The 24,768-nt window shown below is 31.8% G+C and overlaps 1 protein-coding gene across 6 annotated transcripts in view; it reads right to left on the reverse strand.

Moving 5' to 3' along the window:
- Positions 1-24,768, reverse strand: part of Rbp (RIMS binding protein) — a 137,902-nt gene that overhangs the window by 93,648 nt on the left and 19,486 nt on the right. For all 6 annotated transcript variants that reach the window (XM_088256498.1, XM_088256495.1, XM_088256494.1 and 3 more), the window contains exon 2: positions 82-291. In XM_088256498.1, coding sequence (XP_088112624.1) covers positions 82-288 — 207 coding nt within the window. In that variant the 5' untranslated portion in view covers positions 289-291. The remainder of the gene's footprint in view (positions 1-81; positions 292-24,768) is intronic.

Consider the following 24,768-nt stretch of genomic DNA (forward strand, 5'->3'; position numbering starts at 1 on the left):
GGGTTCCGTCCTACCTTCTTGTCTAACTGAATGAGCGCGTCTCACCCACCTGGGTGTTTGGTAGACGGGTCGGGTTCCTACCTTCTTGTCTAGCTCCCTGGCCCTGGAGTGCAGGTGCTCGGCTGGCTCGCCGGGGCGGGACTGCGCGGCGCGCAGCTGCGCCAGCGCCTCGCGGTGCGCCCGCTCGCAGTCGGCCCGCCGCGCCTCCGCCTCGCGCAGCCGCTGGGACAGCGCCTCCACCAGCGGGTCGCTGCCCCCTCCCCCGCCGCGCGCCTCGTACGAGGACATCGCCTGCAACAAGCGGACGCGATAAGTGGATACAATGTACACAATGGAAACACTCTCGTCGGAGAGACAATTCGCTCACTCCTTTTCAAGAGCGTAATAAATCAAAAATCGTCAATTTTCAGTTGTGCATGTTTTCGGAATGCCCAGAAAATGTACTATATCTCGGCAAAAAAGGCAAATTTTTAACTTAATATTTACCCGCTACAGGGCAGAAAGTGTTGTTTTTGCATTTTGAGGAAAAGGTATTGTTTAATTTTTTTTTTAAATATACTAAATATTTTTCAAATGGAGAAAAAATCTTCAGGTTTACCTAAAAAGATCGGTTGCATTGTAAAAAGTTCAATAAGTGGCTTGATATTTATTTTTAATACATTGTATTATATTTTTAAACTTTAAAAACGTTCTCTTGAAAAATCAAGTTTTTTTTTGATTAATGACGTTCTTGAAAGGAGTGAGCGAATTGTTAACATAACTTAAATTTTTTCATACTTTAGCATATTAGTATTTTTCGGCATGTAAGCATGTCTAAAGAGCCTAAATGCAGATAATTATATGTACATTTTTATTTCAGAAATAAATCAAAATAAATTAATGGATACAGTAAAATCACACTGGAGATAACATCACATGTTACACAATTCGAGGGTATAGTAAAATCACTCTGGAGACAAAGTCACAAGAAAGAGAATTAGTGGATAGAGTGAAATCACTCTCATCGGACAACGTTGAGTGAGACAATTAGTGGATACAGTAAAATCACTCTGGAGATAACATCATATTATAGACAGTTCGAGGATATAGTAACATCACTCTGGAGATAACATCACATGTTACATAATTCGAGGGTAGAGTAACATCACTCTGGAGATAACATCATAAGTGAGACAATAAGTGGATACAGTAAAATCACTCTGAAGACAACGTCACATGTTAGATAATTTGAGGATTCAGTTAAATCAGTATCATCGGACAACACTGGGTGAGACAATTTGAGGATACAGTAAAGTCACTCTGGAGACAAGATCACGTGTAAGAGGATACAGTATCAGTATAGATATTACATTACATGTGAGACAATAAGAATGCAGTTTGTTATTCAACTCATAAGTCAAGATTGAGTGAGATAGTTCGAAGACATCGTAAAATCACTCTAGAGATAAGTTCAGATGTTAGACAATTCAAGGACACAGTCAAATCACTCTGGAGTCAACATCTCATATTATACAATTCTAAAATACAGTGAAATCACTTGTAAAGATCTTCACCAAAAGTTGCATTTCCAATATTGCACTAAAATTCATTTAAATGCAAATATGTTCTGTTTACTGTATTCTATCGGAGTCAAAATCAAAGTTACGACAAAACGTGACTGATCCTGCGTTAAACCAATATGAAATCATTAAATCGCACCAAAACGTAACAATTTTACAAGCTAAAATTCCTGATTACTAAAAATCATTTATAATGGAAATTTAACGTTTTGATGAGGACCTCCACACTAAGATATAGTGAGTGGATACAATAAAATCAATCTTGATACAAAATCATATGTTGTGTCGAGATATGTTGTGTATGATGATTTAAAAAATATGAGGATTCAGTTGAATCACTCCAGAGACAACAAAACAAATAAGACAATTTGAAGAGAGAGTGAAATCATTTCGGAACTTTCACAAAATCACGCGAATCATGTAACTAACTAACCAACTAACCATCACGCCGCTTCCCCGCAGGGGTAGGCAGAGAGAATAGAGCGCCACACCAGTCTGTCCTTGCAAACATTCTTCGCCTCTTCCACGTTCATGCATATCCTCATACATACCCGCCGATTATTACGACTCCTTACCTGACCACTTTCAAGTATTTGGCATACCTGATCGTGCCATGTTTTTCTCGGTCTTCCTCTGGTCTCTATCAATCTTTCCATCCCTAAAAAACATACTACCCAAATACACGAGAATCATGTGAAGCAGTAAAACCACTCTAAGGGATACTGTCACATGTGAGATAATTCGAGGATACAGTAAAATACTCACTTAATACGATATCGCATGTAAGACGAAACCATTCGACTCGAGGATGCCGACAAATCACTCTAATCGCGTGTCCACAATTCCACGACTTGAGTGGATACTAAATTCCTCTTAATATTTTGAGTTTTTTTCTCTTCATTTAAGTTATCATACTCTTAAAAGCATGTATATTTTTTTTGTCAATTTTATCAAACAAAAAAATTAAATACAAACAAAGTTAACCAACAAAGTTAAACAAAGCTTACAAAGTAAGCTACCAAATTTATAATTTATTTAATTATCATATTTCGGAACATATGCGAGAATCTGTGATTTAAAAAGAACTGTGTCAAAAAAATAGTATCAGATAAATTCATAAAACGTATATAAAGGTATAATTTAGTCCGTAATGGTTAGCACGCTCGGATACCGTTATGGAAGCCCGGGTTCGATTTCCAAGGGGGTGAGGGCCAAATAAATATAAGTGATTATTTCACTCTAATATTTATTCGATGTTACCTGAAGCGGGGGGCTGATCACTTTTATTTCATGTGTTAATAACGATCAAGACTGCTTTTATGTGATCCAGTGCCCTATGCACCATTGGGGTGCGGATAAGGGTTTGAAGAATAGGAAAAAGATTATTTTTTTATAGAAATATATACATACATTAATATATTTTTTAAAAACATTTAGGATTACAGAACAGATAAGGATGAAATTACCTTGAAGGTGTTGCAATATCTGCATAGAACATATTCATTTGATTCCATCAATATTTGCATCAATCGATACGGGATTTTCGTCCTTATTGTGAGCTGGATTATATAAAGTCTGTTTTTTTTAATACCCACAGTGTTTTTTATTTAAGAGGCTTGTCTGCAGGCAAGGGGTAAGGATAGGGATGGTAGATATGAAAACAGTCACAAAGCCCACACTAATTGAAAATTGCTATTTCTTGAATTCATTCGCAAATGCCAGAATCAACCCCCGACGCCTGTCGAGCTGATTTATCACACACTTGATCATACACCCTGTGAATGATATATAAATATATATTTACCCTAGATAACTAAACATTCGTCCACGTGACGACGTCCTTCTCAATAAGTAAAACAATTCATAAAGACTTCATCCATAATAAGGAACCAATTAAATTTAAGTTAAAGCCCACTTTTAAAAACTCTCTTTCAAAGAATAATAATAAAAATTATATTTACAACATTTTGAGTGTGTCCAAACACGGATTATAATCCATTTGATTATAATCCATTTGATTATAATCCGGGATTCGGATCTCACATACTAATATAAGAGTTTCTGCTTAATAAAAAAGCTTCTTTACATCTCACCAATAGATGTCTCTAGTGAAGTTCTAGTGATTCAAGAACAAAGTTTCTAAATTGGTTCATATATATAGAACTTCGAAGAATTTGAGTAGTGTGGTTGTCAATAATGGGTAGAATTGGTGAATGTTACACGTGTGTAAAGTGATCACTCAAACCAGCCTATGACGGTCGTAAGCCCCGTAAATGCCCAGACTTCCATATTCTTCTTCATCTTTGATGAAATGTCAAAAAATAATATGAAAATTATATTTGTTTTATATAAATAAAAAACCGTAGCAATTTCACTTTAGTATATATTTGACCAGATGATGGAATGGCTATTCCGAAACCGGTAATCATGAAGTAGTGTTTTTAAGTGGTATTACATTGACTGAACGGTGAATGTTAAGGAGAGTATTTATTGATTTGGCGTTTAATTTGTAGAACTCCATTTAAATTTATATTTTAATTTTAAAACATTCGTTTGAAAATGCCATAAGAGGCGAAACAATTATCACAAATTATTTTCTAATGTGTTTTTGTTAATTAAATACAACTTAGTAGACTCAAAAAAATCTGTGTTTGATTTAAAATTAATATATAAGTTAAGGAGAGTGTTTAATTTACTTTATTCATTAGTTATAACGCACGTAGCTACAACCACATTTCATAGAACCACTAAAATATTTTTTTTACACTAATTTAATTAAATTAACGTTTTTTTACGTTTCTACGAACTAACGATGTCGCGGCGACTAAACTGGTCGTGAACAACGTAAACAGTCACCGTACATGGTCGATTTCATGTACAGAGCTTGTTACCAGATAACAGGCTCTGATAACACCATAAAATTGATCAATAACAGAGAAGGCGATAGCAAAAAACCTTCCAAACCCATTGTGTAACCGATTTATTGATTTTCAAATCCATTACAACAGTTTGTTCATAATAAATTTAAGTATAATGACCCTTTTGAAATGGATAGATTCAATTATATATCAAGGGTACACTGGCTGAACGCAGTAAGTCATAAAAATTACAATTATAACTAACTAACTAAATGCAATCCCTCTGACAAATGTGCGGGAAAACGGTGTTTGATAGATGTTCGAATGATGAAATAAGGAAAAAATGCAAGTGGTGAACTATATACCTTTCGGATGCGGATAGTAGCTTGACAATGAAATAATTTTTGGAAATAATTTTGACTTGATACTATTTGCTAGTGAACCTTTGATCAATCCGATATAAATTTTATCATTAAATTAGCATCAACATTATGTGGACAACGACACTATTTATTTTTCAAATTATTTCCGATTCCCGTATACGTAAGAAATAAATTAACTTATTTTGGTACCGATTTTTAAATACAAAACCGCGGTATTGCATTAAAAAAAAAACCTTTTGGAAAAAATTACTTAATACGAAATATATATATATATATGTATATATATATATATATATATATATATATATATATATATATATATATATATATATATATATATATATATATATATATATGTATATATATATATATATATATATATATATATATATATATATATATATATATATATATATATATATATATATATATATATATATATATATATATATATATATATATATATATATATATATATATATATAATTCGAGGATTCTTCCTTTCCCAGAAAATAAATAAAAGGGTACATACCTACATCCCCCATTAGCTACTGTTGTCTCCCATAAATTATTGCTGCACGTGTTAAAACTGTCACTTGATAATGCCCTAACAAGGCGAAACAATTGTCACAGTATAATTTTTTATGTGTTTTTGTAAAAAAAATCCAACTTTGTAGACTCAAAAAATCTGTGTTTGATTTAAAATTAAAACATAAACTATTGTTACTAACTACTGTCATCATCATCCCATTAAGGCAAGATATAATGCAGTCTGGTACTGAAATTGACTTTCGAAGACGCGATGCACATGCTGCGCTTTATAAACCATCCCTTCTTCCTACTCTAGGGGTAAAAGCTAATAAAGCTGGGAACAATATCGCAATAAAATTTCCCTAGAAGATAACAAAATTTATTGAGAAAAAAATTCAATATGATATCCAAAATACATTATTTTTCTTTGTCCCTTTTTTTGCAATTTATTACTATTTGTTCCATCGGACACAGGGATTTTTTACCCTACGGATGAGATGTCAATATTGTCGGTGTCTCGGCTTGAGATAAAACATCTAGCATTTATGCGGGATAATCGATAGTTCGCAACTTAATTTTCTTTCAACCCAGGCAATATTTAACGTGACTGAATATTTTGCTTAAAACACCATTTTTGTATTGAAAAAATAAGTTTTCTTCGAAACAAATACATAATTTGAAAAAGAAAAGAGATATTAAAATGTTAGGTTTATAATATATTTCAATTTGTATTAAAAAAAATATAATTCCACTGTATATATTTTTTTAATCGTGCTCGGAAACACGTATGGTTTCTACCACAGCCGGTCACGTACTGAATTGTATATGCGAGAGTTCTACAATCCCTTATCCGCACCCCAATGGTGCATAGGGTACTGCATCATATAAACGCAGTGTTATCTTGACACACACGAAGGAAAGGTGATTAGCCCTCCGCTTCAGGTACCAGTCCAGGATAATATTGAATAAATATTAGAGTGAAAAAAAACATTTATATTTATTTGACCCCTCCCTCTGAGAATCGCATCCGGGACCTCCAGAACGTTAGCCGAACGTGCTGACCATTACACTACGGAGGCGGACATGTTTGAGAGCCACCCTTAATAAACGAAAGAAGGTGGAAATGTCAGCATTAGTTTTCTGAGAGTAGTTGATAAATAATTCATTTTTTTATCACAGCCATAAGAACCATTTCAAACTAGTAAAAAAAACCATGTTATGTATTTATATTTTTCCCAAATATACTCTTATTTTAATAGTTCAGTTTTGTAATAAATTAACTCCTCGTAAATGTAATTTTTTATTCAATTTACCGTTTGAACAAAATATTTTTCTATTTCGTAAAATAATAAACTTAATCCAGTATTAAATTCACTCAATTTTTTAAACAACATAAATCATTCGTGAACGAAAATGGTAATGAGAAAAATTACTCCAAGTTTCTTTAAAATTGCAGTACAGGGTGCGTTTAATGTTCCAGGTTTTTTTTTTTAACGAAATACATATAATTTTATATATTTTATATTCTTTTTCATGATTATGTGGTCTTTATATTTATAAAGATTTTTTTTTGGATTGGAACATACTGTTGTATGGAAGCGAAACGTGGACTATCGGTTAGGCAGAACGGGGGCGGCTGGAGGTGTTTGAGATGTGGTGCTACAGGCGCATGTTAGGCATTCATTAGTCGGAACATGTAGGGAACAACGAGGTACTAAGCAGGGCTGGGGAGTCTTGATTCGGGTGTATATACATAATTCAGTGTACGCACACATTCTCAAATTAATCATTACACGTTGAATTTCCGACTTGCTCGGCATATGATTTATTCCAAAAAGTCATGTAATTTTCTCCACGTATTCACAACTGAGCAGTTATTCAAAAAAACAGTAACTGAAACATTTTGTTGCAGCGTTAAACTTTTTAAAATTAATTTTATGTGGTTACAAAAAATATTATAATTTAATTCAGTTGAGTTAAGACATTTCTACCATAACAATCCTAATATTAATATTTTTATATATAAGTGTATTAATATTTTTCAATTTGCTTTGACATCTCAATATTGATGAAGAAGAATATGGAATTCTGGGTAGTTATGGGAATTACAACCGTCATAGGATGGTTTAAGAGATCACTTTACACACGTGTAACATTCACCAATTCCACCCATGATCGGCAACCACATTTTTTAAATTATTGGAACTTCTACATTTATTAATCAAACTTGAAACGCAGTATGCCAGAGTTCACTAGAAATATGTATAGTGCGACGAGGAAAACTTTTATCAAGCAAAGACTCTTTCATTTGTATGTGAGGTCCAAATTCTGGATTATATCTACATACTTGAGAAACGCTTGAAAATATCTTTTTTTTTATTATTTAAGCTTATAATTTGACAAATTGAGTTATTTGGATACACACAAAATGTTTTAAATAAAAAAGTCACGTAATTTAAACCACGTATTCACAACAAAGGAATTTAAAAAAAAACAACGAAAAAACGATAATTTTATTTATTGATTCGGCAGTCACTTTGTGGTAAAATCTATCCATTTTTTAAGATTTACTAAGTTAATACGACTATTTCCACTATGTAATACGAAATATAATTTTATAAAAATACGAAATAGTGGTATTTACTCAGTGAAACATAAATTAAAAATGAAAATACAATAAATTAAACATGTTTTTTCAGCGTTAGATACTGCACAATAAATTGTTATCGACCACTCTCTACGACTATCAAAGTCATCCAAAACAAAATGGCTACCAAACAAATTAGACTAGGAACCTAAAAAGCACCCTGTATGTTAGCCCACCGAATATTGTGCTAAATTTCAACTTCCAATGGGATAAAACTATGTTTCGGTCAAGTTTTTTTTTATGTGTACAAATTTATAAACATTATTTAAATTCGCCATGTTGTCGTGGTGTGTTATTATCAGCAAACTAATTGAGAGGGCTGTAGAAAAATGAAAAACAACCTTTCAGCCGGAGGGGGTGGTGTGTTTTTTCACCCCCCGATTGGCGATTTAAGGCCACGAAGTGTTGGCTAAGCACGCACTTCAACAATTTCAAATCTACTTAAGAAACCCTTTTCCTGGAATTCTTAGAAAAGCGTTGTATTATTTTACCCCCCGACGCAAAATTATTTGATAGTCATCAAACTCCATTCATAATTTTTTTTTCCTTTCTTCATTTTCACTTTTTTACTTCATTTTGATAGACACCGTAACAAAATTATGTATCCACAACATTTTGAGTGTTTCCAAATACTTGTTCACAAAATCTGGATTATCTCCAATTGGACCTCACATACTAATAAAAATGTTTCTGCTCAATAAAAAGCTTCTCTTCATCTCACCAATAAATGTCTCTAGTGAAGTTCTAGTGATTCAAGAACAATGTTTCATAATTGGTTCATAAGTATAGAACTTCCAAAAATTTGAGTAGTGTGGTTGTCAATAATGGGTAGAATTGATGAATGTTACACGTGTGTAAAGTGATCACTTAAACCAGCCTATGACGGTCGTCAGCCCCGTAAATGCCCAGACTTCCATATTCTTCTTCATCTTTTATGAGATATCAAAAACAAATTATGTTTCCATTTTTTAAATTATACATTTTACAATACAAGTGAATCTAGCTACGGCTTATGCAACATCGCTTATCATGGCCCTACAAAGACTATATCTAGATTTATAGACTATATCTACTCATGGGCGGATTTACTCTTTATGCTTGAAGTTGCAATAATTTTATGTAATTCATGAGTAATGGTCAGTGCGCTCGGCTACCGTTCTGGAGGTCCCGGGTTCGATTCCCAGGGGTTCAAATGCATATTCGATTGTTCATTATAATATTAATTTAATATTTACCCTGGACTGGTACCTGTAGCGCAGGGCAGATCTCCTTTCAAGATAAAACTGCTTTTATATGATGTGGCGCCCTATGCACAATTGGGTGAGGGTTCAAAAAGAATAATTTCTTTATATTATACATACATTATTTTGTTAAATTTATTGTTTCGGCATTTACTTTGTGGTAAGACATGATGAAATTATTGAAGAAAACACTTGCTTTTTTACCATTTGAGTATATTTTTTTATGTCGACTAGTTTCGGAAGCTAAGCTTCCATCTTTAGGTCTATATGTAAACTTACATTCAGACCTGAAGATAGAAGTTTAGCTTTCGAAACTAGTTGTCATAGAATAAACTCTAGCGGTAAAAAACATGTGTTTTCTATCATAATTTATTTATTTTATTAACACCGATATGTAAAATGTTCATGTCAATTTGCGTCAAATGATATTAGAACAAGGGTTTTTAGTGATTCTTAGTACCGACACAATTCATGGGGGTTGTAGAATCAATAAATTTTCTCAAATCGAGTACAAGAACATTGAATTAGGTATATTTGTCCCGATCGCCGATTAATGGGTAATAAATTGCCTATGACCCTTACTTCAAGGCGTACCTAACAAAACCACGTGTCTGTGTTCCATGACTTATTTCCCGTGAATCACAATTCGTTATCAAAATTTCACTCACGATTCCATGAAATTTGAATTGATTAGTAGCTTATGAATAACTTTATAATATATAAGATCCAATTGTATATATCGTAGTCATACAGGAGAAAGTGACCAAGTGCATTTTTGGCCAAAACGTGATCATTGACTATTTGATATTTTACCAGCTTAATATTGCCATGAAAATAAGGATTTAAACTTGGAAGTATAGTATACTGATTTGTTAAAAATGACTAACTGCATTGGTGTTTATTTTCTTGCCAAGCAAAAGTGACTTAAATGACCCTCCTGAACATTTTACGTTTTGGTAGTTGGTCACTTTCTCCTGTACGATAACGATATATATATATATATATATATATATATATATATATATATATATATATATATATATATATATATATATATATATATATATATATATATATATATATATATATATATATATATATAAATATATATATATATATATATATATATATATATATATATATATATATATATATATATATATATATATTTATATATATATAAATATATATATATATATATATATATATATATATATATATATATATATATATATATATATATATATATATATATATATATATATATATATATATATATATATATATATATATATATATATATATATATATATATATATATATATCGAGACATTACTTTGCATAAATACATAATAGAAGTAGGTAGATTCGAAATACGAGTCGATCGCATCATTCTACCATGTTGTATTTAATTGCATGTCATTTACAATTTTCTTTTAAAGAGTTTAATAAATAAGTTTTTTTTTTAAAACGCAAAACCTTTTAAAGGCTTTTCTGCAGGTAGGATAGTAAGAATAGGAAAGGCAAATGTGAAAAACACATCACAAACACCCAGTTCAATTGAAAATAAATCTTTCGTAATGTAAAATGTGCCCTCGGCACGGGAAAACTCAGTGAAGAAACATTATTGTATATTGTAGTTTGTATTTAAGTTTATGATCAAAAATAAATCCATAAATTAATATAATAGCAAAGCGCTCTTAAGGGCATATGAGGCAAGAGTCTTCGAGGTAGAATAAGAAATGCCAGGATCAGGGAAATATGCGAGATCGAAGATGTCATTAGGAGGGGAAGGCAACGAAGAAGACAATGGTATGAGCATGTGAGGAGAATGGAACCATCCAGACTCCCCCACATCGCACTGTACGGTCAACCCCATGATAGACGACTCCCGGGCAGAACAACAAAGAGACGGGTCGATAGCTGGGAATCGACATCGCAGGAGGCTAATCCCTCTTAAAAACAGGCCACAAGGCCTACAACAAGATGAAGAAGAAGAAGCTCTTAAAGGAATATTTTACGAAAATGGCGCTATTTCATTTCACCTTAATTATTATTGCTATTATATCATATATTATATCAAATATATCATATTTTGTCCGCCTCCGTAGTGTAATGGTCAGCACGCTCGGCTACCGATCTGGAGGTCCCGGGTTCGATTCCCAGGGGGGGGTCAAATAAATAAAAGTGATATTTTTTCACTGTAATATTTATTCAATATTACCCTGGACTGGTACCTGAAGCGGAGGGCTGATTACCTTTCCTTCATGTGTAAACGATCAAGATCACACTGCGTTTATATGAAGCAGTGCCCTATGCACCATTGGGGTGCGGATAAGGGTTTTGTTATTATTATTATATCATATTGAACGGATATTATATTGCACGTTTAAATAAATCTTTTTTTCTTGTTCTAGCTATAAAATATACGACCTAACGAGGGTAAATAGGATTTCTCATAATTATTTTTTAATTTCTTCGCGTCATGAAAAATCGTGTTGGTTCAGAATGAAGTACTTTAAAACAACTTACTTCGAAACCTCCACGCGATTGGTCAACGCCCTTAAGTGTGCTTTTGAACTTTTGAAGTTTATTTTTAATCTAACTTTTGATCTAAAAATAAGGCTTTGTTGAATGGCTTAGTAAAAAAGGAAAATTATTAAAATTTTGGTTCAAAAGTAACTAACCAACCATCAGCCGCTTCTCCGCAGTGGTAGCCAGAGGGAGTAGTACCTACGCCACACCACTCTGTCTTTGCAAACATTCTTTGCCTCTTCCAAATTCATGGATCTCCTTATACCTACCCGCCGGTTATTTCAACTCCTAACCTGACCGTTTTCAAGTATTTGACAAACCTGATCGTGCTAAATTTTCTCGGTTTTCCTCTGCTCCTTTTTTCAACTACATTCGCCACATAAATTTGTTTTACCGTTCTTTTCCCACTCATTCGTTCTATACGGCCAAATCAACACAACACACCTTTTTTTTATCGATAATGCTTATCTCAACTTTGCATTCCTTCCTTATTTAACTTGCATTCTTTCTTTATATCACCATTCGAACATCTATCATAGATCGTTTTGCCGCACATTCATCTGAGGGATCCCATTTCGAGTGCATTCAGTCTGCTTGCATAATTCTTTTTCTAACTCTTTGCTTCACTTTTATATATTAGGGTTGAAGCCAGGACTCTGTTGTGCACTGTTTAATCAAGTACGGTTCAAATAATTTTGAAGTGAAAAATAACGGACTCGCAAAAACTTCTTTTCCCGAACATATCCTCAATCTTCTATCATCAATATCTCTTTATATGTATTACCATCATAACAGCTTTACCCTTTTTCCATTCATCTCAAAACACGAGCGAAATGTAGATACGTTCATTCGGGTTGACACAACTAGTTTTATTATGATATGTTGGGTCGTAATATTCAAATAATTGTAATGTCTAACGACGACTACACTGGTGGTCAAACAATTTAAACCTTTTAGAAAAAATATTAAAAATAAAAATAAATATTCACAACATATTGAGTGTCTCCAATCTTTTGTTAACAAATTTCGAGTTTGTCTCCTCTAAGAGAAATTAGAGTACCGTAGAACGGGACTACTTGAACTTTGATGTGTTACTTGAGCCCAGTACAATTTTTTTTTTAAATCTGTATTTGGTCTACACTAATGAACGTATAAGTGTCACCTATCAGGGAAACAATGAATCATGCCAATACGTTCATTATTGTAGACTAAAAACAGATCTAAATTTTAAAAAAATTGCACTGGGCTCAAGTAACATATTAACGTTTAAGTAGCCCCATTCTACGGTAACATAAAATATTCTGAAATAACTGGTCGAATATAATATATAATTAGATTAAAACCAATATTTTTAGCTTTTCCACTTTATTTTTATTTGACCAGCTTCCGGGTTTCGTCGTTACCGACATCATCAGACCGGTCGCCGGTCAAATAAAAATAATGTGGAAAAGCTAAAAAGATTGGTTTTAATCTAATAATATATTAAAATGCAATTCCATTACGAAGTGTCAGTGGATAATATAAATCTATGGTCGAATATAAGTTTAAAAATTGTAAGGCATGTTTTCAACTGTTTAATTATTATGTAAAATAATTCAGAATGAATCTTACATATATTTCATGAAGGTTTTTGCTAAGAAATAACATACAAAGGCACAGAGAACGCTTTATCTCAGCTTTGCATTTGTTCATTAAAATACCATTCGAACATCTATCCTACATCGTTTTTTGGGCACATTAGTCGAAGACATTGCAAACAAACACAAACCGAGAAAAAGTACGAATACTAATATATGTACATTTATAAATAATTTATTGGTCAAAATAAAAGTATCTAAAAATCGCAATTTATTTCAGGCACTGTCTCTTAAAATATGTGTGAAATAATTTAGATGAATGTCACCTATGTTCAAAAGAGTTAGGCTTAATACCTCAGAAATTGCTCTACTGATTACGTAACAATTAGTAATAATTCAATAAGTGCAATATAGCTGTTAAACAATGGGCAGAATGATAATTTGTGAACAAGTATTTGGACACACTCAAAATGTTGTAAATAAATTAACTGGTCAAATTATAAGCTTACATAATAAAAATGAAAATGATATTTTCTGGCGTTTCTCATGTATGTGATTATAATCCAGGATTCGGACCTCACATACTGATATAAGAGTTTTTGCTCAGTAAAAAGTATCTTCTCATCTCACTAATAGATGTCTCTAGTGAAGTTCTAGTGATTCAAGAACAATGTTTCTGAATTGGTTCATATTTATAGAACTTCAAAGAATTTGAATAGTGTGGTTGTCTATAATGGGTGGAATTGGTGAATGTTACACGTGTGTAAAGTGATCACTTAAACCAGCTTATGACGGTCGTCAGCCCCGTAAATGCCCAGACTTCCATATTCTTCTTCATCTTTGATGAGATGTCAAAAAATTATATGAGAATGGTAATTGTTACACAAGTATATAAGTGATCGTTTAAACCAGCCAAATGCCAGGTAGTTATCTCTGCGATGCTCAGACTTCCATATGCGCATGTTTCATATCAAGTTGAGACACTTTAAAAAAGGTAAACCTTAAATTAAAAATGGTACAAAGTAGTCCATTAGTTTGACCGGTACTGTGCAGCGGAATCTTTTGATGGTAATTACCGCCCCAGCTAGTATACTGTCGCTTCCAAAGCTACATTGTAGCGGATTCCTAAAACAACTTGGCAACAGGTCATTTAAGCGGGGACTACGTGTAACAGAGGGATTACCGTATTGCATGGACACGTACAATTGTAGGAATATATGTCTGACGGTATTATGAGTTAAAATGGGAGAGATGTACCTCTTGTTCCTGTATTAGTTCCATATTCCGAAAAGGTAACTTTCGATTTGATGGGCGAAACAGCCATTACTACTACTATGGTACTGTGGTGCCTCATCCGGCCTCGACAACCTTCCCTATATCACTCACTCCTTTCAACAACGTAATATATCAAAAATATTAAATTTTAAGTTCATATTTTCGGAATGCCTCGATAATATACTATATCCCAGCAAAAGTGGCATATTTTTAACCTAATATTTACCCGCTACAGGGCAGAAAGTATTGTTTTTTGCATTTTGAAGAAAAGGTATTGTTTAATTATTTTTTTAAATATACCAAATGTTTTTCAAATGGAGAAAAAACATTCAGGTTTTACCTAAAAAGATCTGTTGCATAGTAAAAAGTTCAATGCGTGGCTTGATATGTATTTTCAAAACATTGTATTATATTTTTAAACTTTAAAAACGATCTCCTGAAAAATCAAGTTTTTTTATATACGACGTTGAAAGGAGTGAGCGACATGTTCAGAGCAATGAATCCCCAACATGCACCTATAGCACCACATTTCAAACTCCTCCAGCCGCCCCGTTCTGGCTGCCCGATAGTCCAAGTTTAGCTTCCATACAACATTTTGCTCCAGACTAAAGATATATCTATGTATCTATTAATACCGAGTTAAATTAGATCAATCGAATCGGTTTGATTTTCCATTTCTATATTTAGACATGCTGATGTGGAAAATTTACCGAGAGCATGCCTCATGCTATAAAACAAGGGTGACCAACCCGCGGCCCGCGGGCCACATGCGGCCCGCCGGGTGTCTACTTGTGGCCCGCGGAGTACATCACACGTTTTTTCCTTTAGTGTACAAAAAGCCACCAAATGAACATTCTATCGTGCGTAGTTTGTATCATATCCCATATATGAGTATATCACTATCCTGACAATATCAAGACCCATAATGGAGTCAAGTAGTAAAGACGTTGGACTAAAGGAGAGAAGAGTAACAGAAGAACTGAGAAGTTTTTAAGACAGATGGACTGTAAACTATTTTTTCGTGGAATTTAAAACAAAGCCAACATGCCTGATATGCAATAATTCTGTTTCTATCTTGAAAAAGTACAACATTAAACGGCGTTACGAGGCTAAACATAGAAATAAGTTTGTAAAGGATTGAATAAAGTGACAAGTAAGTTTTTTTTTATTTTTTTTATTTTTTTATTATTAGATTAAAACCAATATTTTTAGCTTTTCCACTTTTTTATTTGACCAGCGACCGGGTTTCGTCGTTACCGACATCATCAGACTGGTGAGAGGCTATACAAATTGTTATGTTATATATAAAAGAAGGCAGGAGTTGATAACCATGATTTGATATAATTTAAAATTATTAACAATTTGTATAGCCTCTCACCAGTCTGATGATGTCGGTAACGACGAAACCCGGTCGCTGGTCAAATAAAAAAGTGGAAAAGCTAAAAATATTGGTTTTAATCTAATAATAAATTAAAAATGCAATTCCATCACGAAGTGTCAGTGGATAATATAAATCTATTAGACAAGTAGGTTTGTTTATATACAAATATATAAATATATATATATATATATATATATATATATATATATATATATATATATATATATATATATATATATATATATATATATACATATATATATATATATATATATATATATATATATATATATATATATATATATATATATATATATATATATATATATATATATATATATATATATTTATATAAATAAATATATATATATATATATATATATATATATATATATATATATATATATATATATATATATATATATATATAAATATATATCTTGTTTGCTTTGAATAATAAAATAATTTTTTTTTGCGGCCCGGTAGGAAATTTCATATCTAAAATCTGTCCCGGCTACTGAAACTGTTGGCTACCCATGCTGTAAAGCCAAAGTGAGTTATGTAATAAAGGTTGTGTTGAGCTACTTTACTCCGTTCCTAGATGGCGTGATCGTAAGGCGACAGTCGATCGCGTGATGGGAACTCCGTTAACTTAGGGCAGACAATTTTGGAAAGGGGCCATCTAACCAGAATTTTGTGCTATTTTTTTATAAACCGCCAAGTTTTTATTTATGTATTAAATGTTAAATCGAACACTGATTTTTTGAGTGTTCTAAGTTGTATTTTATCCACAACATTTTGAGTGTGTCCAAATAGTTACTTATTTGAGTGTGTACAAATCTGGATTATCTCCAATTACGGGAGTTATTTTCATATTATTTAAATAATATGAAAATAACTAAATAAGCCCCGTTAATGCCCAGACTTCCATATTCTTCTTCATCTTTTATGAGATGTCAAAAAATAATAAATATTTTATCCTTTAAAAAACACATTTAAATCAATTTTGTGACAATTGCTTGACCTAGTTATGGCATTTTCAAACGAATGTTGAATTTTTTGCTATTTCTTTTATAAATTCCCAAGTTTTTTATGTATTTATTAAATTCTAAATCGAACACTGGTTTTTTGAGTCTGCTAAGTTGTATTTTATTGTTTAAAAAACACATTAATATCACAACATTTTGAGTGTGTCCAAATACTTGTTCACGAAATCTGGATTATCTCCAATTATAGGAGTTATCTTCATATTATTTTTTAACATCTCATCAAAGATGAAGAAGAATATGGATAATCCATATTCTTCTTCATCATTGATGAGTTGTTAAAAATAATATGAAAATAACTCATATAATTGGAGATAATCCAGATTTTGTGAACAAGTATTTGGACACACTCAAAATGCTGTAAATAAATTATCTGGTCAACTAATAAGCTTAATAATAAAAATGAAAATGGTATTTTCTGACGTTTCTCATGTGTGTGATTATAATTCAGGATTCGGACCTCACATACTAATATAAGAGTTTCTGCTTAGTAAAAAGCTTTTTTACATCTCACCAATAGATGTCTCTAGTGAAGTTCTAGTGATTCAAGAACAAGGTTTCTAAATTGGTTCATATATATAGAACTTCCAAGAATTTGAGTAGTGTGGTTGTCAATAATGGGTTGAATTGGTGAATGTTACACGCGTGTAAAGTGATCACTTAAACCAGCCTATGACGGTCGTCAGCCCCGTAAATGCCCAGACTTACATATTCTTCTTCATCTTTGATGAGATGTTAAAAATAATATGAAAATAACTCATATAATTGGAGATAATCCAGATTTTGTGAACAAGTATTTGGACACACTCAAAATGCTGTAAATAAATTATCTGGTCAACTAATAAGCTTAACAATAAAAATGAAAATGGTATTTTCTGACGTTTCTCATGTGTGTGATTATAATTCAGGATTCGGACCTCACATACTAATATAAGAGTTTCTGCTTAGTAAAAAGCTTCTTTACATCTCACTAATAGATGTCTCTAGTGAAGTTCTAGTGATTCAAGAACAAGGTTTCTAAATTGGTTCATATATAAAGAACTTCCAAGAATTTGAGTAGTGTGGTTGTCATAAATGGGTAGAATTGGTGAATGTTACACGTGTGTAAAGTGATCACTTAAACCAGCCGATGACGGTCGTCAGCCCCGTAAATGCCCAGACTTCCATATTCTTCTTAACATTCAATACATAAATTAAAATGGAGTTCTACAAACTAAACGCCAAATCTTTATTTAAATAAGTTTTTATTTTATAGATATCTCAAAAAGATAATTGAAAGTGGTCAGATCAGGAGTCGGAGTAAGGTTAGGACTTATATTATTTGATGATTTGGTATTGACTTTGTGGAATGACATGTTGATCATTAAAAAAAAGAACACTTATATAATACCACTTAATGAGTTTTATTGAACGTAAAAAAAAAATATATATTTGAAGCACTAACTTTCTGATTTTCCATTTTATAATTTAAATGTAACTTTAGTTTAACTGTTTTAGAATCACTACAAATATTATAGTGATTTTAAAACAAAAATACATTTTTATTTTAGAAAAAATATTTTATGGACACCAACATTTTATTTTTCAATATTTTACAAATTATTTAACAAAAAAAAAAATAACTTCACACATTCAACCCTAGATTTAACCAATCCTAAAACACTCAACCTTCGAGGACATAATAAAATAAATGTGGAGCCGATTAACAAAGCATGATTTATTTTATTGATTCGGCATTAACTTTGTATAATGACGTGTTAATTATTTAAATAAATTAAACACTTGTCTAATACCACTTAATGAGATTTATTTCATAACACATGACTTATTTCGATAACTATAGTTGTTTTCATCGACAGGTGAATATTAAAACTAACGATAAAAAAAATAATCAGGTATATATATAAAGGTTGGCAGGGGATTAAAGGATAAATAAAGGATTTTTTTTAAGGAAACATAGATAATAATGGTGACGTATTTTAAAATAAATATGCATATTACTAATTAACTAAAAACTAGCTATAGAGTCACTCCACTGCAGGGGTAAGCAGAGAGAATAGAACGCCACACCTCTATGCCTTTACAAACAATTTTCGCCTCTTCTACATTCATACATCTCATACATAGCCGCTGATAATTGCTACTCCTGACTTACAAATGCATGCTTTCTTTTCAGATTAATTTTCTATTATTGGCATTATTATTGCGAAAAAACTATAAATACCCCAAAATATTTCTTTTTTGTACTTTTCTGTTTGTTAGTTATTGACTGTTATTTTATTTCAAATAAACAAATGAGTATGTTTTATTTTGAAATCACGATATGAAGTTCCAACCTTCATAAAGCCGACTAGACAGTAATCATAAATCCTTTTCCTGAAAACAGAAAAGTTTTCATTAATTCACGATAATTCATGAAATTCACGTCCCCGACATTTTTCATACATCTACATTCTAGCACATACGAACGAGCGTCGCGGCGTCGGGCGACGGGCGTCGGATTCACGGAGTATGTAACATACACAGCTAAAAACATATACGTATGAAGGTAGGTAGTTCTTTACGGAAGTGATGTATGTTTATTACAGTCGTGGCGTCGAAGTTTGCCAAAAATATACTTTTTACCAACTATAATAAAATTTCCAGTTCTTGTAATATTTATTTTTCAGAGATGTTTTTATAATCCTATAGTGCCATCTTAATGTACATGATGAATATTAAGATTTGGCACGAACAGATCAAACAGAACCTAAAATCTGGCGGTGTCAAAAGTCTAAGCAATCGGAAGGCATGTATAACTAGATGTTTTATTTATTGTTTCGGCATTAACTTTGTGGTAAGACATGTTACAATAATTAAAGAAAACACTTCGTTTTTTACCACTTGAGTTTAATTATAGACTACATGTTTCAGAAGCTAAACTTCCATCATTCAGGTCTGTATAATAACTAAAATATAAAATATAAAATTGTTCTATAAATAAGGATAGGGGGAAAGTAAGGGGAAAGGGTTAGTCAAGGAACGGAGTTTGAAAACAAAGGAAAAATTGAAAGCAATGGCGAAGAATTTTGAAACAATATATTATTTAATAAATTATTATTAGAATTCAGGTTTTTTTGTATTTCTAAATTTTCAAGATAATTCATAATTTGGCCTTTATATGGAACAAGGTGTAATAATTTTAATTTATGGGAGTGAAATGAGTGATTAGTATCTATTATATGATTTGCAAATTCCGAAAAATAATTACTAACAAGACCGCTTTGATGTTCTTTGATTCTAATCTTTAAATTTCTCGCAGTTTGGCCAATATATTTTCTATCACAATCTCCACACGAAATTTCATAAACACCACTTTTTTGTAATAAATCAATTTTAGATTTTGAGTTATCGAGGATTTTATGTAAATTATTATTTGTATAATATGCAGGTTGGATATGGGAGGGTAAGATTTTCGAAATATTTTTAGTTATTGAACCCGTATATAAAATTTTTCGCCAAGATTTATTTTTTATTGAATCATTATTAGGTGCTGAATATATGTATTTTTTGGTAAAATTATTTTTAATTTTATTTTTTAACATTTTATCTATTAGCGCGCAATTATACCCGTTGTTTTTTGCTATTAGTTTAATTGTGTTTAATTCACGATTATAATTTGAGTTACTGAGGGGGATATTAATTAGTCTATTTAATAATGAATGGAAACTGGCCATTTTATGTGAAATGGGATGAATGGAATCAGCTGGAATGACTGTGTCAGTGTGTGTTGGTTTACGATATATATTAAAATCTAATTTATTATTTATAACTTTAATCGATAAATCAAGAAAATTTAGGGTATTATCGTCATTTTTTTCCATGGTAAATTTAATATTATTATGTAAAGTGTTGATGTGGGTAAGGAATGAATCTAATTGTCTATCAGTCCCAATAAAAATACAAAAAATGTCATCAACGTACCTAAACCATCTAAAAATACATGTTTTTACAATAGGATGATTAGAATTTAATAATTAAACACAATGAAACTAATAGCAAAAAACAACGGGTATAATTGCGCGCTAATAGATAAAATGTTAAAAAATAAAATTAAAAATAATTTTACCAAAAAATACATATATTCAGCACCTAATAATGATTCAATAAAAAATAAATCTTGGCGAAAAATTTTATATACGGGTTCAATAACTAAAAATATTTCGAAAATCTTACCCTCCCATATCCAACCTGCATATTATACAAATAATAATTTACATAAAATCCTCGATAACTCAAAATCTAAAATTGATTTATTACAAAAAAGTGGTGTTTATGAAATTTCGTGTGGAGATTGTGATAGAAAATATATTGGCCAAACTGCGAGAAATTTAAAGATTAGAATCAAAGAACATCAAAGCGGTCTTGTTAGTAATTATTTTTCGGAATTTGCAAATCATATAATAGATACTAATCACTCATTTCACTCCCATAAATTAAAATTATTACACCTTTTTCCATATAAAGGCCAAATTATGAATTATCTTGAAAATTTAGAAATACGAAAAAACCTGAATTCTAATAATAATTTATTAAATAATATATTGTTTCAAAATTCTTCGCCATTGCTTTCAATTTTTCCTTTGTTTTCAAACTCCGTTCCTTGACTAACCCCTTCCCCTTACTTTCCCCCTATCCTTATTTATAGAACAATTTTATATTTTATATTTTAGTTATTATACAGACCTGAATGATGGAAGTTTAGCTTCTGAAACATGTAGTCTATAATTAAACTCAAGTGGTAAAAAACGAAGTGTTTTCTTTAATTATTATAACTAGATGTATGGATGTGAAGGAGGCGAGGAGTGTATGTCAGGACAGAAGAGTGTGGCGTTCCATCCTCTCTGCCTACCCCTGCGAGGAAACGGCGTGATGGTAGTAGTAGTAGTAGTATGAATAATAAAGAAGTCTAGATATTTAAAGGTATTACGACCTATCATTGTCTGATAGAATTGATCACTTTATTATACACGTGAAAAATTCACCATTTTAACATTCTCCTTATCATTTAGCGTTCACTTTGTGTAAAACCACTTTAAAACACTACGTTTTGGAATAATCACTTTATCATGAAGTCAAATATAGACTGTGTATTGATAGAATGGTTACTTCGAAACCCGTAGTCATAAAGTAGTGTTTTAAGTAGTATTACACCAATTAAACGATGAATGATAAGGAGAGTGTTATATAACAATACCACAAAATAAACAATGATTTTACTAAACAAAATATTCACCAATATCTTTACAACGTTTTGAATGTGTCCAAATACTTGTTCACTTATCTGGATAGTCTCCAATTATAGTAATTATTATTTATATTATTATTTGACATATCACCAAAAGATGTACCTAGTGAAATTCAAGAAATTCAAGTACAATGATTCGAAATTGGATCATATTATATGATTCATATATTGTATATAGAATATCCAAGAATTAGTGAGTAGTGTGGTTGTCAATCATGGGTAAAATTGGTGAATGTTACTCGCGTGTAAAGTAATCACTTAATCCAGCATATTATCCAGACTTAAATGCCCAGACTTCCATATTTCTATTCAGCTTTGTTGAGATGTCAAAAAATAATATAGATTGTTTTATTTTATTTATTATTATCATTTCCTTAAATAATATCTAAAATAATAATAAAACCCTTATCCGCACCCCAATGGTGCATAGGGCACTGTGTCATATTAACGCAGTGTTATCTTAATCGTTTACACATAAAGGAAAGGTGATCAGCCCTCCGCTTCAGGTACCAGTCCATGGTAATATTGAGTAAATATTACAGTGAAAAATCACTTATATTTATTTTACCCCCCTTGGGAATCGAACCCGGGACCTCCAGAACGGTAGCCGAGCGTGCTGACCATTACACTACGGAGGCGGACTAATATCTAGAATATTGAAATATTAAATCTTGGTGTTCGTAAAATAAATTGTTGCGCGTTCACATTGGCAATAAATAATGCTTCCTGATAAGATTAAGCACCTCGCTCGCTCTAGCGAACCACCCTAATGCACCCTCACTCGGGAGGGTAAGATATATGAAGTTGTAGCCGGTATATCATATTTATTTCCCCTGATTCAATTGACTACGATTCAGCACACTGCATCAATAAGCGATCTTCACAGAAAGCTATACAGACAGAATAATATGTTATGGGTTCTAGTTGAACACCAACTTAATTTAACAGAAGGGAAGCAAGATGAACGCGGATTATACTTTTAACACAAATTTATTCAGTTCTAGAAAATTACAGTCAAGAAATATTTAAGAATAATCGCGTGATTCTAATGTGAGAACAGTTGGAGGACGTGTCGATCACTGGACGGGCGGTGACGGAATGTAACGTTCTGGTTCCCGTTCGGTGCGAGCTCGGTTTGGGTGTTCGATTATGCTCGTTCATTCGATTGTCGAGTTGCCACAGCGTGTTCGATTATGCTCGTTCATTCGATTGTTGTGGGTTGCCACAATGTGTTAAATTTTGGCATCTCAGAAGAATAATGTAAGAGTCTGAAAATGTACAGGGCTTATAACCTGTCATAGCCTAGTCTAAGTGGTTTTTTTTTATTAGAAAAGAGAAATATTTATGTTTTTATTATTTACAAAAAAACTTCTATTTCATATTATTTTTAGACAATTTTACAAAACGAAACGGCGTGATGGTGATAATAGTAGTTTTTTTAAACCCTTATCCGCACCCCAATGGTGCATAGGGCACTGCTTCATAAATACGCAGTGTTATCTTGATCGTTTACACATGAAGGAAAGGTGATCAGCCCATCGCTTCAGGTACCAGTCCAGGGTAATATTGAATAAATATTACAGTGAAAAAAATCACTTATATTTATTTTACCCCCCTTGGGAATCGAACCCGGGACCTCCAGAACGGTAGCCGAGCGTGCTGACCATTACACTACGGAGGCGGACAAAATATGTAATATGACAAAATATGGACGTAATAGTAGTAGACACCAAAAACTTGAAAATTAATAAAGCCAAGAATGAATAACGTCCAAATGGGATATTCGAATAAGTATCAGTTACACATTACATAGTCACATCCCTATTATATTACTTTTTGTCATCTCATCAAAGATGAAAAAAAATATGATAGATTGGGTATTTACGGGGTTTACGACCGTCATAAGCTGGTTTAAGTGATCACTTTACACACGTGTAACATTCACTAATTCTACCCATGATTGACAACCAAACTACTCAAATTTTGGAAGTTATATGTATATGATCCAATTTAGTAACATAAAGCCCGTAAGCCCCGTGAATGCCCAGGCTTCCATTTTATTCTTCATCTATGTTGAGATGTCAAAAAATAATATGATAAATAACTCCTATAATTGTATATAATCCAGATTTGTGAACAAGTATTTGGATACACTCAAAATGTTGTTAAGAATATAAGAGTATTGAAATTTACAGAGCTTAATACCTGTCATAGCTTAAGTTGTTTTTTAATTAAAAAATATAAAAATTTGTGTTTTTAATATTTAAAAAATACTTTCTTAGTATTTCTGTGAGAAATAATTAATTAATTAAGTAATTGTGTTTTTTTTTTCCAAAATCTGACTTAAATAATTTCCTAAATACAAATTATCTATCCTTGTTTCTATAAATGTTTTTTACCGCACCAAAAAGCACTTTATTCGACACATTTCTCACCCTCCTATGTGGT

Source organism: Brachycentrus maculatus, unplaced genomic scaffold, assembly GCF_059751285.1.
Source record: "Brachycentrus maculatus isolate JH-2025_06_01 unplaced genomic scaffold, ASM5975128v1 h1tg000061l, whole genome shotgun sequence".
Classification (NCBI taxonomy): domain Eukaryota; kingdom Metazoa; phylum Arthropoda; class Insecta; order Trichoptera; family Brachycentridae; genus Brachycentrus; species Brachycentrus maculatus.